General features: G+C 34.1%; 2 protein-coding genes across 4 annotated transcripts in view; one reads left to right on the top strand and one right to left on the bottom strand.

Moving 5' to 3' along the window:
* Tmtc3 (transmembrane O-mannosyltransferase targeting cadherins 3) overlaps nt 1-12,017 on the bottom strand; it is a 48,466-nt gene extending 36,449 nt beyond the window's left edge. The window contains exons 1-4 of the mRNA XM_047550765.1: nt 11,858-12,017; nt 6,649-6,865; nt 2,699-2,917; nt 1,112-1,211 (exon numbers count right to left, since the gene is read on the bottom strand). Coding sequence (XP_047406721.1) covers nt 1,112-1,211; nt 2,699-2,917; nt 6,649-6,837 — 508 coding nt within the window. The 5' untranslated portion in view covers nt 6,838-6,865; nt 11,858-12,017. The remainder of the gene's footprint in view (nt 1-1,111; nt 1,212-2,698; nt 2,918-6,648; nt 6,866-11,857) is intronic.
* Nucleotides 12,018-12,250: 233 nt separating this feature from the next.
* Cep290 (centrosomal protein 290) overlaps nt 12,251-19,531 on the top strand; it is a 93,614-nt gene continuing 86,333 nt past the window's right edge. For all 3 annotated transcript variants that reach the window (XM_047548700.1, XM_047548698.1, XM_047548699.1), the window contains exons 1-6: nt 12,251-12,446; nt 12,968-13,097; nt 13,228-13,305; nt 14,480-14,549; nt 14,829-14,875; nt 17,184-17,327. In XM_047548700.1, the coding sequence (XP_047404656.1) occupies nt 12,996-13,097; nt 13,228-13,305; nt 14,480-14,549; nt 14,829-14,875; nt 17,184-17,327 (441 nt within the window). In that variant the 5' untranslated portion in view covers nt 12,251-12,446; nt 12,968-12,995. The remainder of the gene's footprint in view (nt 12,447-12,967; nt 13,098-13,227; nt 13,306-14,479; nt 14,550-14,828; nt 14,876-17,183; nt 17,328-19,531) is intronic.

Here is a 19,531-nt window from a genome sequence, read left to right as displayed (position 1 = left end):
ATGATGGACTGCATAGGTAGAGGCTATTATTAACCACATTTTACAAATGAGAAAACTAAAGCAGAAGCAAGTAATTTGTCCAAGGTAGTAAATGGAGCTAGTAAATACATGGTGGAACTAGAATTTGAAAACATACTCTCAAGTTCATGTTTCAACCACTTAGGCTGTTTCAAGAGGGCACTATGCATAGCAGTAAAAAGCAAGTCTATTTGTATCACATATCTGAAAGTTACTAAGCTGTTTGGCTAAATTTTTTTTTTTTACTTTATTTTTCAAACACACAAAATTAGGATTCTTATCATGAGTATATTGGGACTATTGTGAGAAAATTTCCTACGAACTAAGGAAAAAAACCCTTAAACTTTAAAATCAATCAAGTAAAGGTCAAGAATACTATATAAAGAGGCTGGGGTTGTGGCTCAGCGGTAGACCACTTGCCTGGCATGTTCAATTCTCAGTGCCACATATAAATAAATAAATAAAATAAATGCCACTGACAAATTTTAAAAACTACATAAAAAAGACTACTATATGAAATCCTTTTCATGTTCTTTGTGCCTGTGCTCTTAAAAAAAAAAAATCATTTTTATTGCTTGAACTTATTTTCTAACAATGCTAAGCATCATTAAGACAAATGAACTAATATATACAAAGCATATTCCAAAGAAGAAAACATGGTAGGGGCTCAGTAAATAACTGAACTATAATCAACCCATAATAAAAGTCAAATTCTAGCAGGTTTTTAAAGTTGCCTAAACAACATCACAACCTACTAGATAACTGAAGCACTGGTACATTATTTTTTTTTAAACAAATAACAACAGACAGAAATAATTTGGCCTGACTACTTATATTCTAGTGCTATTTGGTGTTAAAAATTAGATTCTACAGACCCTAATGGCTCATGATAAAACATAAAGTATACATAAATAAAAAAAAAATTCTTACAATGTTATATACTTTATATTTCCAAGTATACTAAGATAGAACAATATATAAAGATAAACCCCAAAGTGGCAATAATATTTTATGAGAAGCACTTACAGTAAATAAAACTTATCTGATCAAGTTTTATAGTGACAGAAATAAAAATCAAATGTCAGGAATTTACCTATGGTATTATCTGGTCCTTTTGATTTGGTATATGACAAAAATGCTGCTAGAAAAAAGATAGATGATAGTAGTTCTGCTCTTCCTACAACACCTGTTACCTAGAAAGGGAAAGAGTTGGGTTTGTATTAGTGAAAATTAGTGGGTTTGTATCTTGAAAATTTACTCTATAATAGTAACAAACACTGAGCTGCAAACTAGAGTCTATACACTTCAAGAGCATGTTTCTGTTTTGTAAACATTCTTTGAGTGCCCTCAGATGGTGAATTTATGTATCTTCCATATATGAAAATCAGTGACCCTTTTTAACAGTTCTTTTATGGTTATTTTAACTTGCTTTGAAATAATTATAGACTCCCAGAATGCTGCAAAACTAGTGCAGAGATTCTGCATATTTTCACTGATATTATCTTACAAATTTAAGGACGATATTCAGAAGAATCCTCTTAAAAAAAAAAAGCTAAGTACTTTTTACATATTTACTTAAAATAGGAACATTTTAAAAATATAAAGATAAATTTAGTAAGCTATACCTTGATAAATCCGCAAAATGAAGAGACAATAAATTTTCAAAAGACCATTAAATTAAAGAAAATATATAAAGCTCTTCCTTTGGAGCATTTTGAACTTACTATAAAATTTAAGATCAACCTATCATTTTTGTAAACATATGGAAAAATCATTTGGCTAGATACTATATGGTTCAAGGAAATTTAAAATGAACTCCCTCTAAAACACACATTAACTTTTGCTTCAAAGAAAAACTTGTAACAAAGTAACTGAATATTCTTAGCTCTTGCTGGGAGGCAACTGTGAAGTTTCAAAGCAAACAAGAAAAATGAAAAAATAGTTTGGGTGTGTCTTGGTAGGAGGGGGCCGGATGGATATACTGGCAATAGCAGAGACAACTCATGATTTTAAAACACATGGCAACAGACAATATGAAACTCCTGAGTATCATCATTTGTTAGGATGCCTGTTCAGCTATTTTGATATATTTTCAGAACTTGTATTTGCCTTACTATTTTCTATCCTTTAAAACACAAAATTGACAAGTTGACAAATAATATTTAAAATCAATATTGATAGAAAACCATTAGTCAAGAAAAATAACTATACTTTTTACATTACTAAAGTTAAGAAATTAGAGATCATTTTTGGGGGGGGGGCAGGGATTAAACTCAGGGGCACTCAAACACTGAGGCACATCCCCAGCCCTATTTTTGTATTTTATTTAGAGACAGGGTCTCATGAGTTGCTTAGTGACTTGCCATAGCTGAGGCTGGTTTTGAACTCATGATCCTCCTGTCTTAGCCTTCTGAGCTGCTGGGATTACACGTGTGCACCACCACGCCCAGATTATATGTTCATGAATGAATAAAATGTTATGGTTCCAACGGTATTCTAAATTTAAAATGTTTACGCAGTAGGCAGACTTTGTATGTGAGGGAGTTAAGACCTATACTAATTTAAGAGTCTTCAAACACTTGGATTAAAATTCTTTCTTGAAAACATAGCAGTATAATCACAGAATAGGATTTGTAAGATAAAATATATTTTTAAAAAATCAATTTACAGTTTTACTTACTGCTTCTGTGTGTATTGGGTGCACTGCAAAAAGCAGAGCAGCAATCATGCTACTCCGATTGTCCAAAAACAGTTTGCAGACTTTAAGAAATATCACACTGACCACGGCATGAAAAATCATATTTAGGAGATGATATGACATTGGTTTTAGTTCACTAAGTAGATAATTTAAGCGAAATGTCAATACGGTTAATGGTCTGTAAGACTTGTGGCTTCTTTCCTAAAAGGAAAAACAACCATTGATTATTAACATACCTTGGTCCTTCAGGGTAGAAAACCTCATCATTGCTTTTACTATTAAAGATATCAATATTTGGCTGAGAAAGTGTAAAACAAACATAAAAGATAACTTTATAATCTGTGTTTTTCTATGTCCTTACTCGAAAAAAACAAGGTAATTTCCTCCCTTTCATATGTTGATGAGAAAAGTAACCACAGCAGGAAAATGCCTGACTATGAATTCTTAAATAAACAAATTTTTAAAAACGTAGAACCATGGTGGCATTGGTCATATTGGATCCTTTACAAAGCCTGCCTTTCTATTACCAATGTAATAGAAAGATCTTCAAAAGGAAATGTAAGGCCAGAATGTTTTACCAGTTAAGTTCGAATAGTGATAATTCAAAAAGATGCTTTAGTTATTTTATGAAAAAACTTGCATAATGGATAGACATGCGCATATTAAAGTAAAAATCTCCAACTAGTATGCAGAGAGTAATATAAGAGCAAAACCTGTTTTATAGAACAGAAGAATAGAACCTTTTGTGGTGAAATTTTTTGTTGGCAAGAAATCAAATTTTACTTGAAGCGATGAGTTTCTCTATAAATTAGACGTTATGGGGCTGGGGTTGTAGCTCAGTGGTAGAGCGCTTGCCTAGCAGGTGTGAGGCACTGGGTTTGATTCTCAGCACCACATAAAAATAAATAAATAAAATAAAAGTATTGTGTACATCTACAACTAAATTTTTTTTTTAAAAAAAGAAGTTATATTTAGCCAAAAATACTTTTTTATAAAATCAAAGTAGAGTTAAGAATAAAATACAGTTCAAAAATATATATTACCCTAGTTATTTTCTTTAAGTTTTAGGTAAATGGCATTCACACTTAGCTTATTTTCTTTCTTTCTTTTTTTTTTAGTTGTAAATGGGCACAATACCTTTATTTTATTTACTTATATTTATGTGGTGCTGAAGATTGAATTCGGTGCCTCACATATACTAGGCAAGTGCTCTACCACTGAGCTACAACCCTGGACCCACTCAGCTTCTTTTCTACATCTGATATTCTGTTTTCTCTCTGCTGCACATGTATACACTTAACCCTACTCTTCCTCACTAAGGAATACTAGGAGACACAAAGAATAAACATCCTCTATTTTGAATTTAGGAGCACTTAGTATCTCTGTATTGACTACATATTTTATGATATGTCATCTATTTAGAATGTTCTTTATTGCTTGGTTAATTGCAGTAAATACTTCAAATTTAACCAGAGGCATACAAAATTATAAGGTACTATACTGAACTGATGATTTATACCAGAAAGAAGAAAAAGGCAACAGAAACCTTGTAAGTACCTATAGTGTAACGTTGACAAATATGTGAAACTTATTTGCCAGATGAAAGGGAATCAGAAAGAACGAAGATATACATTATTTTAAACTGCAGTAGACACAATTGCTTGGTTAGTTCTATTAGATGTACACTATGCTACATGTAATGACCAACTAAAAGACAGATTAATTATTAATATAACTAGTTATTTACATAATTCATTAGAAAGCTATTTAAGATTCCACTATCACAAATAATCATCATTTTATTAGACATCAGTTTTATGTTAAGGCCATTATGAACAAATCAGGTCATTACTAAATTCAGGAATATTAAAGAAAAACTGAATTACTTGTGACATTAGTTGACAACAGAAACAAGCATGAAAATAATAAATGAATAAGCTAATAGTTCTCTGTTCAACATAAAAATGCCAAAAATGTTCTGCAGAGGTTACCTGAACAAATTACCGTAACATAAGGTACTTTACAGATCAAATGCCAGAAGAGTGTGGCTCATTGAGCAAAGTGGTTCTCAGCTACGGTTGTACCAAAGAAACACCTGGATAACTAACAAAACACTAAAATCCATACAAAAACAATCACCAAAAGATCACACCTATGTACAAACATAACAAGATAAAAAATACTGATGTATACATTCCACTCTGAAAAATAATCCAAGTAACAGCATACAGCTTTAGTAATGATTTTTAAAATACTTTGGACATATTCCAGGATATAGTCAGTGTTGTGATTCACTGAACTTTCAAACAGACCATATTACATATTTATAGAATGAGCCTACTAAAGATATAATCCAATCATTGAGACTCCCATGGTAGTGGCAGTATTCATAAGGCTCAGGAGACTACACTTAGCCCAAAATGTCTTTAAGATGCACACTGGCAAAAAAAAATCTTATTAGGTCTGAACACACACATATATACATACATACACAGGCTTTATAAGCTATCATTACTTGACATCAATCATTAGAGCTTTGAATGTGCTAATTCCAGGCTTACTGTGAAACCTTATATGACAACTCAATAATCCTTAGAAAAAATTTTCTGTGGTGTCACATTTACCTACAGGGAGATAATATGCCCATCAAAATAAAAAAAATAGATGAAAAAGGAAACTATATTATAGATGATAAACAAACTGTTATTCTACTTTGTTCATCACTGTTTGAATATATTAATAAGTTCTCTTCTTATAGTCTGCCTGCTTATGGTGCTCTGAACAAAATCGAATTTTCAATTTGCAATGCTGGAAAAAATAAAATCACAAAACACCATCAACACCATGACACAATAATTTTTTTGAACTCCTTTTAATCTGGCCAGCTAATCTTCCAGTTCAAAATCTTAATGATACCACTTAAATCACAAAACATACAAGCATAGGGTGGGGGAATAGACACAAACTTTTAAGGGTCTCTGGTGATAAAGGATAGGGATAGAGGAGAATAAATTGTCTAGAAATAATTTATATAATAGGGTCATATTTTCCTATCATTATCAAAAAAAATTTTAAGGGCTAGAATTGGGTGAGATCAGGAAGGATGCAGGAAAATAAAGTTGGCCTATTTAATAAGAAAAAAATATTAGATGTTTATGATTACCCAGCCCCAACTCTAAGAAGCATTGAGAAGTTTCCAAATTTGAGGAATGAGGAAATAGGTTACAAATAATGACTAAGAAACAAAATAATAGCGTATTACATATGTTAGGCTTCACAATTTGTTTAAAATCTACACGATAGACTGTAGATAAAATTATTCATTTATTTATTCTCAAGATATTGCTCCCTTTTAAACATCATGAAAATGACTTCCTATCCAAGAGCTGCATTCCCACTTATTTTCATAAAGCTAATATTTAAAAGAATTAATAATAGAACCCCAACTGTATGATCTCAAACTGGTAAAGGTTTAATTCTAAATAGCCTAACACAGACCTTCAAAATAAAGGCAGAGTAAAACACCTTCAGGAAAATGCACTAAACTTTTAAATTCTGAATAAAAAACCAAAATAAGAGATATGACATAATTTTGTGAAACAGGCAACATGTGTACTTATTATTTTTACCCTTATAGTCTAATCTATTTATATTGAAGTTTATTTTAAAATGGTTAAATTTATCACAGTCACACAATCATCTCTTCTGCCTTACTCACAAGACAGAAAAAAAGAGACATAGCAGAAACAGACTTGTATTTAATGTTCTCCCTAAATATTTGGTTTTCACATACACATATTATTTTTAAAAAAATAAATGAAGGTAGCCAAGGAATGTAGGCAAGGAAAGAATCAAGTACTACTGTAATCACATCAACTTCCTGCTCAATTTAATTCAAGTACAAATTATATCTCATATAAGTATTTACTTACCTCAGACATAGGGGTTCCCCAGAAGTCATTTTGAAATAAAGTTTTTAAAGGTGTAGATGGATGCAGATCTTTATTATCCAATATTGCTGAAACATCATCAAAAACAAAACCACAGAAGAGGCTGTTCCAATAGCATGCAGTAACCACACCTACTATTAAGGTTACTTCTTTGAGGTTAATATCAGCCATTTTTTCCACAAGAACTTGTGGTTAAAAACTGGAAACAAAAACAACGTGAAAAATAGGATTAATAGTTTAATGCTTTTTATTTTTTAAGTAAGCACAATTTGGTAGATGGATAAGATATAAAGACTGTTAATAAAGCATGTTAATCCTTCTAGAGAAAAGCTCAGCTCAAATGCTATTCATCTCTAAGAAGCATAAATTCTCTTCACATCTCTAACCTAAGGCAAAATTAAATGTTCCTTCAAGAGTGCTTTCATACCCCCTAGTACAGTTATTACACCACTTAATCTTTGACCTGTTTCTAACTAACTAGATAGTGAACTCTATCAACTGTCATAGCTCTAGACACCTGGAAAGCAGATATATATATAAGGTAAATCTAAACAACTAGCAATGGATATTCCAGAAGTGCCTAAATGAATTTTTGTGGAAAACAGTGAGCGGGGCTAGGGAGATAGCTCAGTCGGTAGAGTGCTTGCCTTATAAGCACAAGGCCCTGGGTTCGATCCCCAGCACCCAAAAAAAAAAAAAAGACAGTGAGCATGGGTTTTCCAAAATGTCAACGGAACCTCCAGTTTAGTATTTTTTGGTATCTAAAACCCAATTTAAATCAGAGGTCCTGCAACCTTGTTTAATAGGGCAAAAAGTTTTGTAAAAATATTTGTCCTGAATGTTTTTAGGTCAGCTATATGATAGCTGGTTAACTATAGCCCTACTATTTCCTCCTGTCTTTCCAGATTTATTTACTTATATTATCTGCTTGGCCCTTTGGGCATATAAGGTTATGACACAGATTTTTTTTTTTTTGGTCCCATTATAACAAAAGTTTTTAGTTCAGTGAATATGTTTCATAGATGACAATTTGTAATAAAGTGAAAATACAACACAAGAACCACTGCTTTAAAGGATTCAGTGAAGGAATAGTTTAGAGGAGAAAGAACTATATTAACGGATGCTACTTGGGAAAATAAAAATCAGACAGATAATCAAGATAAAGTTAAGAAAGTACTCTCAAAACACAAGCAATAGTAAGATTTTCTGGCCTGTGTTGTATCATTACCATTAATTTACCATTTACCATTCTGCAGAAGGCAGAATGACACTCCAAATTATTCATGTTCAAACCCTCTGAACCTTTGAATATCCTATTTTACCTGGCGAAAGAGACTTTACAGATGTTAAGGTCTCACTAAAGAATTTTAAGATCAAAAGATCATCGTGAATTATCTGAGAGGGCCCAAAATAATGGTAAGAGTCCTTAACAAGTCAAAGAGGGAGAATGACAAGTAAAAAAAAACTGAGGTCAGAGTAAATGATTTCTGGCTAGAGGCCATAAACCAACCAATGGGCCACTTCTAGAAAGTGGAAAAGCCAAGCCAAACAAACAACAAAAAGCCTGGATTCTTCATTTGAGCCTCTAAAAGGAGTACAGTCCTATTGATACCTTGATTTTAGTCTAGTGAGAACCATTTTGGGTATATCAACTCTAAAAATGCAAAATAATAAAGTGAACAGTTATATTAATCTCTTACATTTTTGAGAATTTGTTACAACAGCAATAGGAAATATATATATCATCCATAAAGCCAGGAAATCTGAAATCGGAGATATATCTGTAGAAGTTCTGGCCACATTAGAGGAAGAATATTAAATAAAATCAAAATTTCACTCAGCAGTAAAAGTTCTACCTGTAAAAGAAGGGTGTGTGCTGATTTAAAATTACATATAAACTTTATATAAGGATACATATATACAAGGGATATATAATACATGAAAAGGTATTAAAAGATTCTGTGATCAGAGAGTAAGAACTTAGAATGCATTAGACTTTAAAAAAATGCAAAGTAGGAGGGAAATCCATTGTACCCTTTGGGAAAGTAGTTTTCAACTAAAAGAAAAACTACATAAGGGTTCATCTTGAATTTTGAAGTGATGTACCATGTTTCAAGGTATGGACTAGAACATCGTTACTAATCCACAAAAAAAGTTGATTGTGCTTTTGTTTAAAGAATGGAGAGACTGAACAAGCATTTGCCTTATCTCCTGCCCAACCCCACAAAAAATGAAAATGAAGATTTTTTTTTAAAGGGTAGGCATAAATGTGTAAAGATAAAGACAACTGCAAATGAATGTGGGAGAAATTTTAACAGGGTAATTTTTTTTTTTTTTTTTGCTGTGGGTTGAACCCAGGGTCTTGTGCATGCCAGGCAAGCACTTACCAACTGAGCTATATCCCAAGTCCCAGCAACTTTTTTTTTTTTTCCCCCTTAAAGATTCCCCAAGGGAGTGTAACATGAGAGAAAGGGAAAGAGCTGGTTCTCTTAAAGTGTTAGGAGCTCAGCTGTGAAGTCAATATAGGCCCACCCTAAGAATCACCTGCAAGGCATAGGTTAAGGTGGATGGCAAGAGGTTACAAAGGGAACAGAGGGGAGATGGGCATGATTCATTAGGGGTCATATGACAATGTAACAGACCACTGCTGTCAGTTGTAGGAATTTCTAGTTTTTTTCCTAGCATATAAAAACACTTGTGAATGCATGCTATTTAAATGGATGGGGATAAGTGATTTACTTACAAAAATGGAATGTCACAAGATCCATCTGTAATTAAACATCATTTATGAGCTACATTAAAGAGATACAAAATACAATTCCTTCAGCAAAATTGTATTGGTGCTAATTGCCTGTCATAATCTAACAGTACAATGGGGGGAGATAAATCTATAGGAAAAATTTTATAGAAATTTGGCAATATTTAACACAAAGGAAAGTTCTCCCAGTTCAATTTTTTTTTGGGAAATTGAGTTACTTCTCCCAAATTTCATAATTATATCATCTCTAACAATAAGAACAGTTTACTGTTTTCATTACTATTTTAACCTTTGAAAAACTCTGGCCTGTGAAGTGGGCCAAGATCATTCACATTGAATCCTATTAATCTTTCTAGTCTACTCATGTTGAAGGAAGACAAGTATCTTCTTGTTGCAAACTCATTCCTCTTCCTGAAAACAAGGCGAAACAAAGCCTTTGCTATATATAATATTATTCAAAATTTCTTAAGGTCATGCTTTAGACACTGGAAAGTAAGAGACCACTCATTTTCTTGATAAGTCATCAAAAAAGTAGGAACATCTAAGGAACATAAATTGATTGGAATGCAGGATGGGGTTAGCAATTATAAAGGGCAAGGTTTCCTTGTCAAGTAATTTTAGTTAGATAAACTATTCATAAAAGCCTTGGAAAGAAAGAAGGCAAGTCCAGGCAAGTGTTCCTATAACAAGGCTATTTACAAAACTGCCACATAAATCTGTTGGTGAAAACTGATGCAGAAAAACTGATGAAAAATAACGTAGAGTTTTAGTCCTTTTCCTCTTTTGAACTATAACCCAAGTTTAATTTCCTCATTCACAGTTACAAAGCATAAGAACCTAGACCACAGATAAATTAATTAATGCTATATCCCTGAAGTGCAGTGTATGAGCTCAAAAAATATTAGGATGACTTAAAGAATGAAACTTTAACAAGACTTTGCCATTGAGATTTACAATCTTAGCTTCATTCATTATTAGGAAATTACTTAGCTTCTTTGAACCTGTTCTCATTTCTGAAAAATAAGAATAACACTTACCATTAGACCAGGCAATATGAGTTACTGGAGAACATAAATATTAACAAAAAAGTGAAAGAAGCAGGAATAGAAAAGACTAATACAAACAAAATTAATAAATAATAGCAAATAAATGAAAATAAAAACAAAGTGCTGCAGTTAAAATAACAAATTCCTAATATGAAATATGCAGTAAATACAGATGACTTTATATGTGATCAATAAATATTAACTTTCATCTCTGCAAATTACAAAGACAATTATGTTTCAAGAAATTCAATTTCTTGAGCAAGAAAAGTTAAAAAATTAGAATAATATATAATAAAGCAGTAAGACTGAAGAGTAAGTAGACAAAACATTGTTTTCCAGAATGTCTGCGTTGGCAGTACATCAATCTCTAGCCAGAAAGGTCTGTGCTCAATTACATTATTTAAGTCAGAGCAGAGAATTAACCTTCTAAGCCTCAATTTCTTAATTTAGATGAAAAATAAAGGCAATGTAAGCACCCATTTTACTGGACTGTTACAAAGAATAAATGATGTATTTGACAATCTTTCAGAAAAGTAAATACATAATCATTTTTACAAATCCAATGAATATTTAAAAAATTTATTTCATAAAATCGGTATGTTTTTATTTTCTGAGCTCTTTTTTGTTTTACCCAAGCACATGTTTTAAAAACAATCTATTATTCACTTTCAAAAGGAAATTTTACCGTCATTTATAGCATAAAAACGTGCTTTAAAAAACATGGAAAGGAAAGGGATTGATCGACATAGTTGGAAATGTCACTCAGATTTCAAGTTTTCAGCTTCCTAAGAAAAGTTGCCTAATTGTTTATTATACTCCAGAATAGCTAAAGACGGCAAGATGATCAAAACTTGGACAAGTAAGATGGTGTTAAACACCTGAGAGGAGGCTTTCACCACCCTCAGTAACCAAGCCAAGAGACAGCAGCAGTACTGATAAGTACTGGGGGCCTTTCTCCTTCCAGCTTCCACAGTGGCTTAAATAAGTACTAACCTCGCCTTTCTAGAGCTCTTACTACTTTTTCAGCTTCCAATCCGTGAAGCTCATCACAACTTGAGAGGGTACTACTGGATAAGATCGTTGGGAGTCGAGGATGCAGTGCCCTCTTAAATTCTTCACTCGCCTTACACCTTGATCTCAGCTTCGCAGTCCCCACTTCAATGTATCCAGGCAGGTTCACATATTAAATGACTCTAAAACTTTTTTCACCGTTTCTTATAGAAGACACTACCCTGGGCGCCCCTTGCACGCGCTTGAAAAAGAAGGTGGTGCCTTCCACCTCTCCAGAACCCGGTCAGGCCCTTCAACCCCAAAGGCTGGGGCTTCTCTAAACCGTGATTGCAGCCTTCCACTCCTCCCCGGTTGCTGACCCACAACCCGACCTCACCTGGGAGCGGATCCGCCAGGGGACAGCTTAGGCAAACCTCAAGAAGAGAGGCCCGGAGAGTGACGCCACCAGAGTCTCAGTCATGTTCTACCTCGTTCAGGCCACCAGCGCGGACACACCTCAGCCACCGCGCCTCCAGTCTGTCGGTCTTTCCCTAGTCTCCCCAGTACCGTCGCAGCCTTCCGCATTGCACGCCGGGAACGCCCTACCTTCCCTTCTCAATGACTTCACTTCCCAGCATGCATCGCCGCAAGGCAGAACTGCACTCTGGGAGCTAGAGTCCTCACTCCGCTCATATTCCTCGTCCCCAAACCGAGTGCAGCAGCGGGCTGTGAAATCTAAACGTAAAGCGTCATACACGGTCGTGAAATGTAGGCTCTCCATGCATCCGGGGCCTTGTTCCGGCCTTGGCGGGGTGGGGAATGGTGTCGCTTAGCAGCGGCCGCCGCATTAGCTTTCTCGCGACCAGTTGGCGGGACCTAGAGTCCTCGTGGAACCGCGATAAGGAGCCGCCACGGGGCCGCGACGGGGCCCATCGTGGTGGTTTCGGTGGATGAGGAACTATACCTGGTTGCCAAGCTTGGTCTAGGTGGGTGGAGCTTCCTAAGCGATAGCGGCGAGTTTCTTCCCTAGCGGCTTCTTTGGTGAACATCTCTGTGCAACGGACTAGCTATCCCGCCCCTTTTATCCTGTGGTTTGCAATCCAGCCTTCTTGCTTCAGCTCATTTCCCTGGCACAGCTTCACTCATTTCAGTCATTTATTTGTGCTTTTGTGCTCCTTTTAAAACCCCCAGTTCTTGCTTCTCAGAATCAGGGGTCATTTTCATCCTTCTGAACGAACACCATCAGGTGTTCCTACGCATTGGTGTTGGGGTCATGGAGAAGGGGACTCAGAATGTTCTGCTCTATATTAGTTTTAGCAAAGAAGTCATGTGTTACTTAGCCGGTACAGTATCTGAAGGTTTGTGCCCAAAGTTATCTTTTGGGTCAAGGTTGTTTTGCACACGTTTGTTTTGCGATTAAGGCGCCATTTAGTTCTTTGCTAACACATTACAGTTACAGTATTGCCTTTTCCTTGGAAAATGCTAATACCCACCTGTTTTGTTACAGGAGATAGAGCACAGTAAAAGAATTCAAGATGCCACCTAATATAAACTGGAAAGAAATAATCAAAATTGACCCAGATGAACTGCCTCGTCAAGAAGAGCTAGCAGATAATTTATTAATTTCCTTATCCAAGGTGCTTAATAGATAATACAGAGATATACAACTGTGGTAAATTTAAGTGCCTCTGAAATCATTGCTAAAACTGGAAGAGCTCTTATACTTTGCTTAAGGGTTGTAAAATAGTTGCTTTTCTGTTTGCTTAGGTGGAAGTAAATGAGCTAAAAAATGAAAATCAAGAAAATGTGATACATCTTTTCAGAATTACTCAGTCATTAATGAAGGTTTGTATGCAGTATGTTTTGATAGTAACTTTGACTCTTAGAAATTTAAATGTTCTTATATAAGGTAATCTCTGTGAAATTACTTAGCAATATCTAGAGCAACATTTAAAAATGAGTTAACAAATGTGGATTGAGAATTGTGTATAAAACAGCAATTTTTTACTGTAAAGTTCCTAAAAGAATATGTTAGGGAAACAGAATAGAAATGTTTAAAAATAACGGAAGGACATATGTCTTGAAGTCCAAATGAGAAATACAGACATTGACTGCTTGCTATAGGGATTTGTTGGGAGGAACGGTGATTTAGTTGTATCAGAAGACTTGGTAAAAGGATGAAGACTGAGGAGTAGTTTTAGATAAGTGAAAGGCAGTGGTGAGATGCTAAAAGAATTCTAGAGCTGATAGTTATAAGTAAATATTAGAAATAGGAAATATGTTTGTTTTTATTTGAGGAAACAATAATGGGAAGTTTGTAGCACGTTATAGAGAAAGCAGATGTTGTATAGACAGTTTGGGATAGGTTATGCAGGGTCTTAAAAGTGTATTGTATGCTACTGGCAAGGGAGGCTTTTAAACCGAAGTTGGCAGATAAAGAAATATGCCTTAGAAAGGAAGAACTGGCTGTTATATAGGAGAGATTGAAGGGAATTAGAACTGAGTAGCCATAACATTATGAAGGAGTCCAGACGTAAATTTATGGACTAGAATAAAAACATTTGAAATAGAAATAGTTGTGAAAAACATTTCAAAGAAAGAAGTTATAATCCTGCATTCAAGAATTGAGGGGCACATATGACTGCATGTCCAATATGATCCTATAATATGTACAATCATAAAAATGAGAAATTACACTTCATTTATGTATGATTTATCAAAATGTATAAATGCATTATACTGTCTTGTACAACTAATTAGAAAAGATAAAAAAATTAAAAGCGTGTAGGGGAGAAGAAGAATCAAAGCTGTTTTGAATTATTGCAGATCTACCCATTATAACCTTAAAGAAGAAAATCATTCATTTATTCATTCAACTAACATTTACTGACTGTTCTCATGTGCCAGCCATTGTAGGCACTAAAGATTGGGATAGCAAATAAAATTATTTTTATTTTTAGCACTTACATTTCATTGTAAAGGTATATTGAAGTAACTTTATTTTTCTTTTAATGTTTAGATGAAAGCTCAAGAAGTAGAGTTAGCTTTGGAAGAAGTTGAAAAAGCTGGAGAAGAACAAGCAAAATTTGGTAAGCGTTTTGAGAAAAACTTTATTGTGTTAACCAATTCCATTTATTTGTTTAACAGAAGAAAATCAAATTTAACATATTCTAGGAAATATATAGATTTAATTTGTTTTGGGAGATGTTTCTAGAACTATTTTGTGGCTCTGGTATGTAATGGTTACTTTTACATAATCTTATAATGTAATATTTTAAAATTTTATTATTTTATTGTAATTCATTGAAAAATTTGTTTTGAGGTAAATCTAACCAATTGAACCAATTGCCTTTTTTTTTTTTAAATAGAAAATCAATTAAAAACAAAAGTAATGAAACTGGAAAATGAACTGGAGGTATGTCCTTTTTTATTTCCTAGAAAGTAATTATCATTAACTGTATTATTTTCATATTTTTTGATTATTGTCTAAAAAAAAATCACAAAGTTGACATTGTACTCAATTGTTAGTTCAGTGTAATAAATGCTTATTATGTGCTTTGAATTAAATACCCAATCATGAACAATAAAAACACTTAAGAACTGGATGGAGCTGATAGTTTATAGAATAATACAGAAGATTACTGGTATTGGGGTAGAGGGAGGGAGGTGAAGGTTTGAGGAATAATGACAAAAGGATATGATAGAAGTAGTCACTTTTAACAAAGCCAAGCGCTAAAATATAAACATATTGTGAGGAACTAAACACATTGAGGTTCCTGAGAAGGTAGAAAGGACTGACTTTGAAAGGAGGTAGACCTTCTTCCCTTGTTTTAGGAGGGAAGGAAGAGTGGATGTATATAGAAGGTCTTATGCTTGTAGGTTTAGGGCTTGGAACTTGAGAGATTGTAGGTGAGATCATCTGCAAAAATAAGAGTGGAAGATGGTATGGTCAAATTATAAGAATGATAGATAAAGCTTGACATGTAATGGAGAAAGCACTGGAGAATTGGGGGTCTGGAGTGAGCTGCAGTTCTGATTCTTTTAATTTATGTAACTCTGAACTTGGATTAGTAATTTTTTATTTCTTGCAGTATGTCCTGCCTGGGAAAATGTCAAGCACTTTCAATAAATATTTGCTTAATAAATGATTTATGAAGTTGGATTGATTCTGTTCCTGTAGTTACATAGAGTCTGTTAAAGAATGAAGGGTAGGAGTTTGAAGATCTTGTTAGGAAAGTGGTTGAAGTGATAATTATGAAAGCTTAGCTAAACAGGTAAGGAAGTCAAGATTGGAGTTGGGACAGAAAAGGCTAGAGATAGGAAAGGGGAAATAAATTTAAGGGATTATAGAATCTTTTGAGGTTGAAGGGCAGGTCTAATGGGAGTAATTGAGAAAATGTTCATGCTTAGACATGGATTTGTTGTGGGTGTGGCAGACTGAATTCAAGAAATAAGTTTTAAAAAAAAAGACCAGTGAAAGTTATGTGGATGTGGAAATTGCTTAGATCAGCTTTTGATGGAAGACTATGAGCCACCACATGCCTAGAATTCCAGTGAATTTTAAGGAGCAATTGGGAAGTTGACTTGCTGCTGTTGTGCATGTGTAGGGATGGGATAGCTGGATATCTTGTGCGATTTAAAGCAACTGGAATTTTTACAGGATGGTGGAGGAATGATAGGAATGATAACATGGAAGTTAGTTGCAAGATAGAATAAATTTAGGAGAATATCAACACCTATTCTTGAAAGAATAAACAACTTCTGGTGAGAAGAGTTCCAAAGAAATTAGTGTCCTAAAAGAAGCAAATTGCAGCTGAGGTAAAGGAGGTAGAAAAGAGGATTCTGTAAAGAAACTGAAGATGTGAAATACTAATTTATCTTAGGTGAGGCTTTTGGAGAGCACAGTGGGAAGCTTTTTGAGGGAGGGGAAGAGAGAAAAATTTGGATTAGGAAGAGGTATAGCAAAAGTGTATGGTGAAGAAGCAAAAATGAGACAGGTTAGATGACCAGTGATGTGATGTTTTGGGTCATGACCTAAAATTAACACAGACATCAACCAAAATATATTTAGTTTGATTCAAGTTTTTAAAGATAACCTAAATTTGGGCTGTCCAATATGGTAGTGTATACCACTTGTAGGTATTTGCATTTATGTTTTTTTTTAAACTTAAAATTAAAAATTCAGTTCTTTAGTTGTACTAGCTGCATTTCAAATGCTCAGTAACCAAATGTAGATAGAGACTGCTGAATTGGACAATGCAGAGAATATTTCCATTTCTCTAGAAAGTTCTCTTTGACAGCACCGGTCTAAATACTCCAGGTCCGAGAGAAGGGGCAGGTCAAGAGAACCAAGAGGTGCAGGTGGATGGGAGCCTGATTTGAGATCTCTATGGCTCAGGAGATGTCTTGATGATTCTTTGCCTACATTCTATGCTTTTGCAATTTAGTCTGGTGCCTGTGCCTTAGTAGCTATAACAGATTCTAAGTAATTAAGAGTCCTTTCTTTGTGGCTCAGTGGTTCAGGATATTCTTAAAGGGTTGTCTGTGAACCATAGGTTAAATAAGTTAATGACTAAAAAATGGTCCTTAAGTGAATATAATTTTAAATATCTGGTACTGAAGCATAATGAAAATTTTAAATCAGGATAATTACTGGTTTGTTGATGGACTTGAACCTCCAAATATTATGGAATTAATTTAAACTTTTGGTTTATTACTTGAAGATGGCTCAGCAATCTGCAGGTGGACGGGACACTCGGTTTTTACGTGATGAAATTCGCCAACTTGAAAAGCAATTGGAACAAAAAGATAGAGAATTGGAGGACATGGAAAAGGAGTTGGAAAAAGAGAAGAAAGTTAATGAACAAGTAAGGCACACTTTTTTCAATGAATCTTAACTGTTCAAGATATGATGTCCTTACAGAACATCTGGTTTTGCTTTTTAAAAATATTGTTAATACTGTCTCTGAGGTTTTATATCATGTTCATTTTGTCATTGCATCTTTAACATGTAATGGAATTTGGGTACAGTAGTGCATGCCTGTTATCCCAGAAACTTTGGAATTGAGCCAAGAAAATTGCAAATTTGAGGCCAGCCTCAGCAACTTATTAAGACACTGACTAAAACTAAATAAATAAATATATAAAAAGGACTGGTTATGTAGCCCAGTGGTTAAGTGCTCCTGGATTAAATCCCCAGTACCAAAAGAGAAAGAAAAAAAACAAAAGTGTGTGTCTATATATACACACACACACACCCAGGTATGTCTAATGATTTTGAGATTAATTCTTTGTATTCGGAGGCACATGTTTCTGAGTACATTAGAATTATATATATAAAGTTAATGCTTTGGTCTTGAAGTTTGGTATGAAAATTAATAGGCTTTGATAAACAAGTTTTTTTTTTAACTGTCAGTTTATTTGCAGTAAAAATTATATGTATTTATGTTAATGTATTCATATTATTGGTAGTTTGGAAAACTTGAATATATGGTCTTTCCGGGTTTTAGGAGATGCAGTGAGGATCTGAATTTCTTTAGCAGTTCCTTCTTTGCCCTTAACCAGTCATTGAGTTTTATTAAGTATTTATAGCATAGCAAAGACTGGGCTAATTACTAGGGATACAGTGAGTTACTATCATCTAGTTCTCAAAGGTATTCACAATCAGTAATAAGCATACCAGGGATAATATGATACTTTGAGGAATATAGAAAGATTAAAAAAAATACTCCAGGATACTCTGGAGAGATATCTTAGTCTTGAGATATAGGAAGTGATCTGTAAACTGAGACCTGAAGTAGAAGTTAGTGTAGCAGCAAGAATGAGCATTCTGGTTAGAAGATACAGCATTTGCTGAGACCTAGACATGAGACAAATAGTGTGCTCTGGAACTACAATTGTTCATTTTGGCTGGAATATAGATAAAATACCTTCAACAGAGTCTTTACTATGTGCCATATACTTTAATAATGAATAATTCATTATTCATTATGAATTATTTATGCATTATTATATTAATTCATATATAATGCTTATTCATTGATTCATTCCTCATTTGATAATTTATCTCATGACAAGTGTCACTTCTACCATGTTACCAATGAAGAAATTAAGACATATAGAAAGGGTTAGTAATTGCCCATGGTTACAAAGATAATAAATGAAAAAGCCAGGTTTTGAATCTAGACAGTCCTACTCTAGAGTCTGTGCTTTTAACCACTGTGTTATCCTGCCTTCCCAATTTTAATACTCACAGTCCTCTGGAGAAATAAGGGCCAGTTTCTGAGGAATTTGATTCTTTTCTAAAAGAAGTCAAAAGAAAAATTTTGAACACAAAAATATCAAGATCAGATCTATACTTAAAAAGATCAGATCTGTATTTAAAAAGTTTATTCTGCTTTGTGGAGAGTAAATTGAAGATGGCCAAAACTTAATTTGTGTTAATTCAGACAAATGCTATTGATGGCCTAAGAAGGGACTAATTAAGGTAATGCCTAATGGGATTAAGATGCATAGACATATTTGAGAGAAGTAGATGTAATTGCAAATGGTGAATGATGGTGGGAGGAGAAGGATAAATGAGAGAGTCTGTCTAATTTTGTGTGTTAGGCTACTGGATAGGTAGGTAGATAGTGCCATTCACTAAGAAGGAACACAAAAGGACTGTGGAGGTTTGAGATTTTTTTTTTTTTCCTACTGGAGATTGAACCCAGGAGACTTTACCATTGAGCTACATCTCCAAAAGGTTTTATTTTTTTGTTTTGAGACAAGATCTCACTAAGTCACTGAGGCTGGCCTGGAATGTTTGATTCTCCTGCCTCAGGCTACCACGTCTCTGGGATTACAGGTGTACATCACTGTGCCTAGCTAAGATTATTTTTTATGTATTGAGTTGAACTCCTCATTCAAAAAGGATATCTGTGGATCTGGAATTCACTAGAGACACTGGGCAGATGATGAGGATTTATGTTTCAGTATAGATACTAATGAAGCCAGAAAAGTGATTGTAAGATAGATTTCAGAAATGTTTAATAAAAAATGAAATAGGAATAGGTGCTTTGAAGGAAATCCC

This window comes from Sciurus carolinensis, chromosome 4 (assembly GCF_902686445.1).
Source record: "Sciurus carolinensis chromosome 4, mSciCar1.2, whole genome shotgun sequence".
Classification (NCBI taxonomy): Eukaryota; Metazoa; Chordata; class Mammalia; order Rodentia; family Sciuridae; genus Sciurus; species Sciurus carolinensis.
The sequence above is the reverse complement of the archived record's forward strand: the minus strand, read 5'-3'. Positions and strand labels throughout refer to the sequence as shown.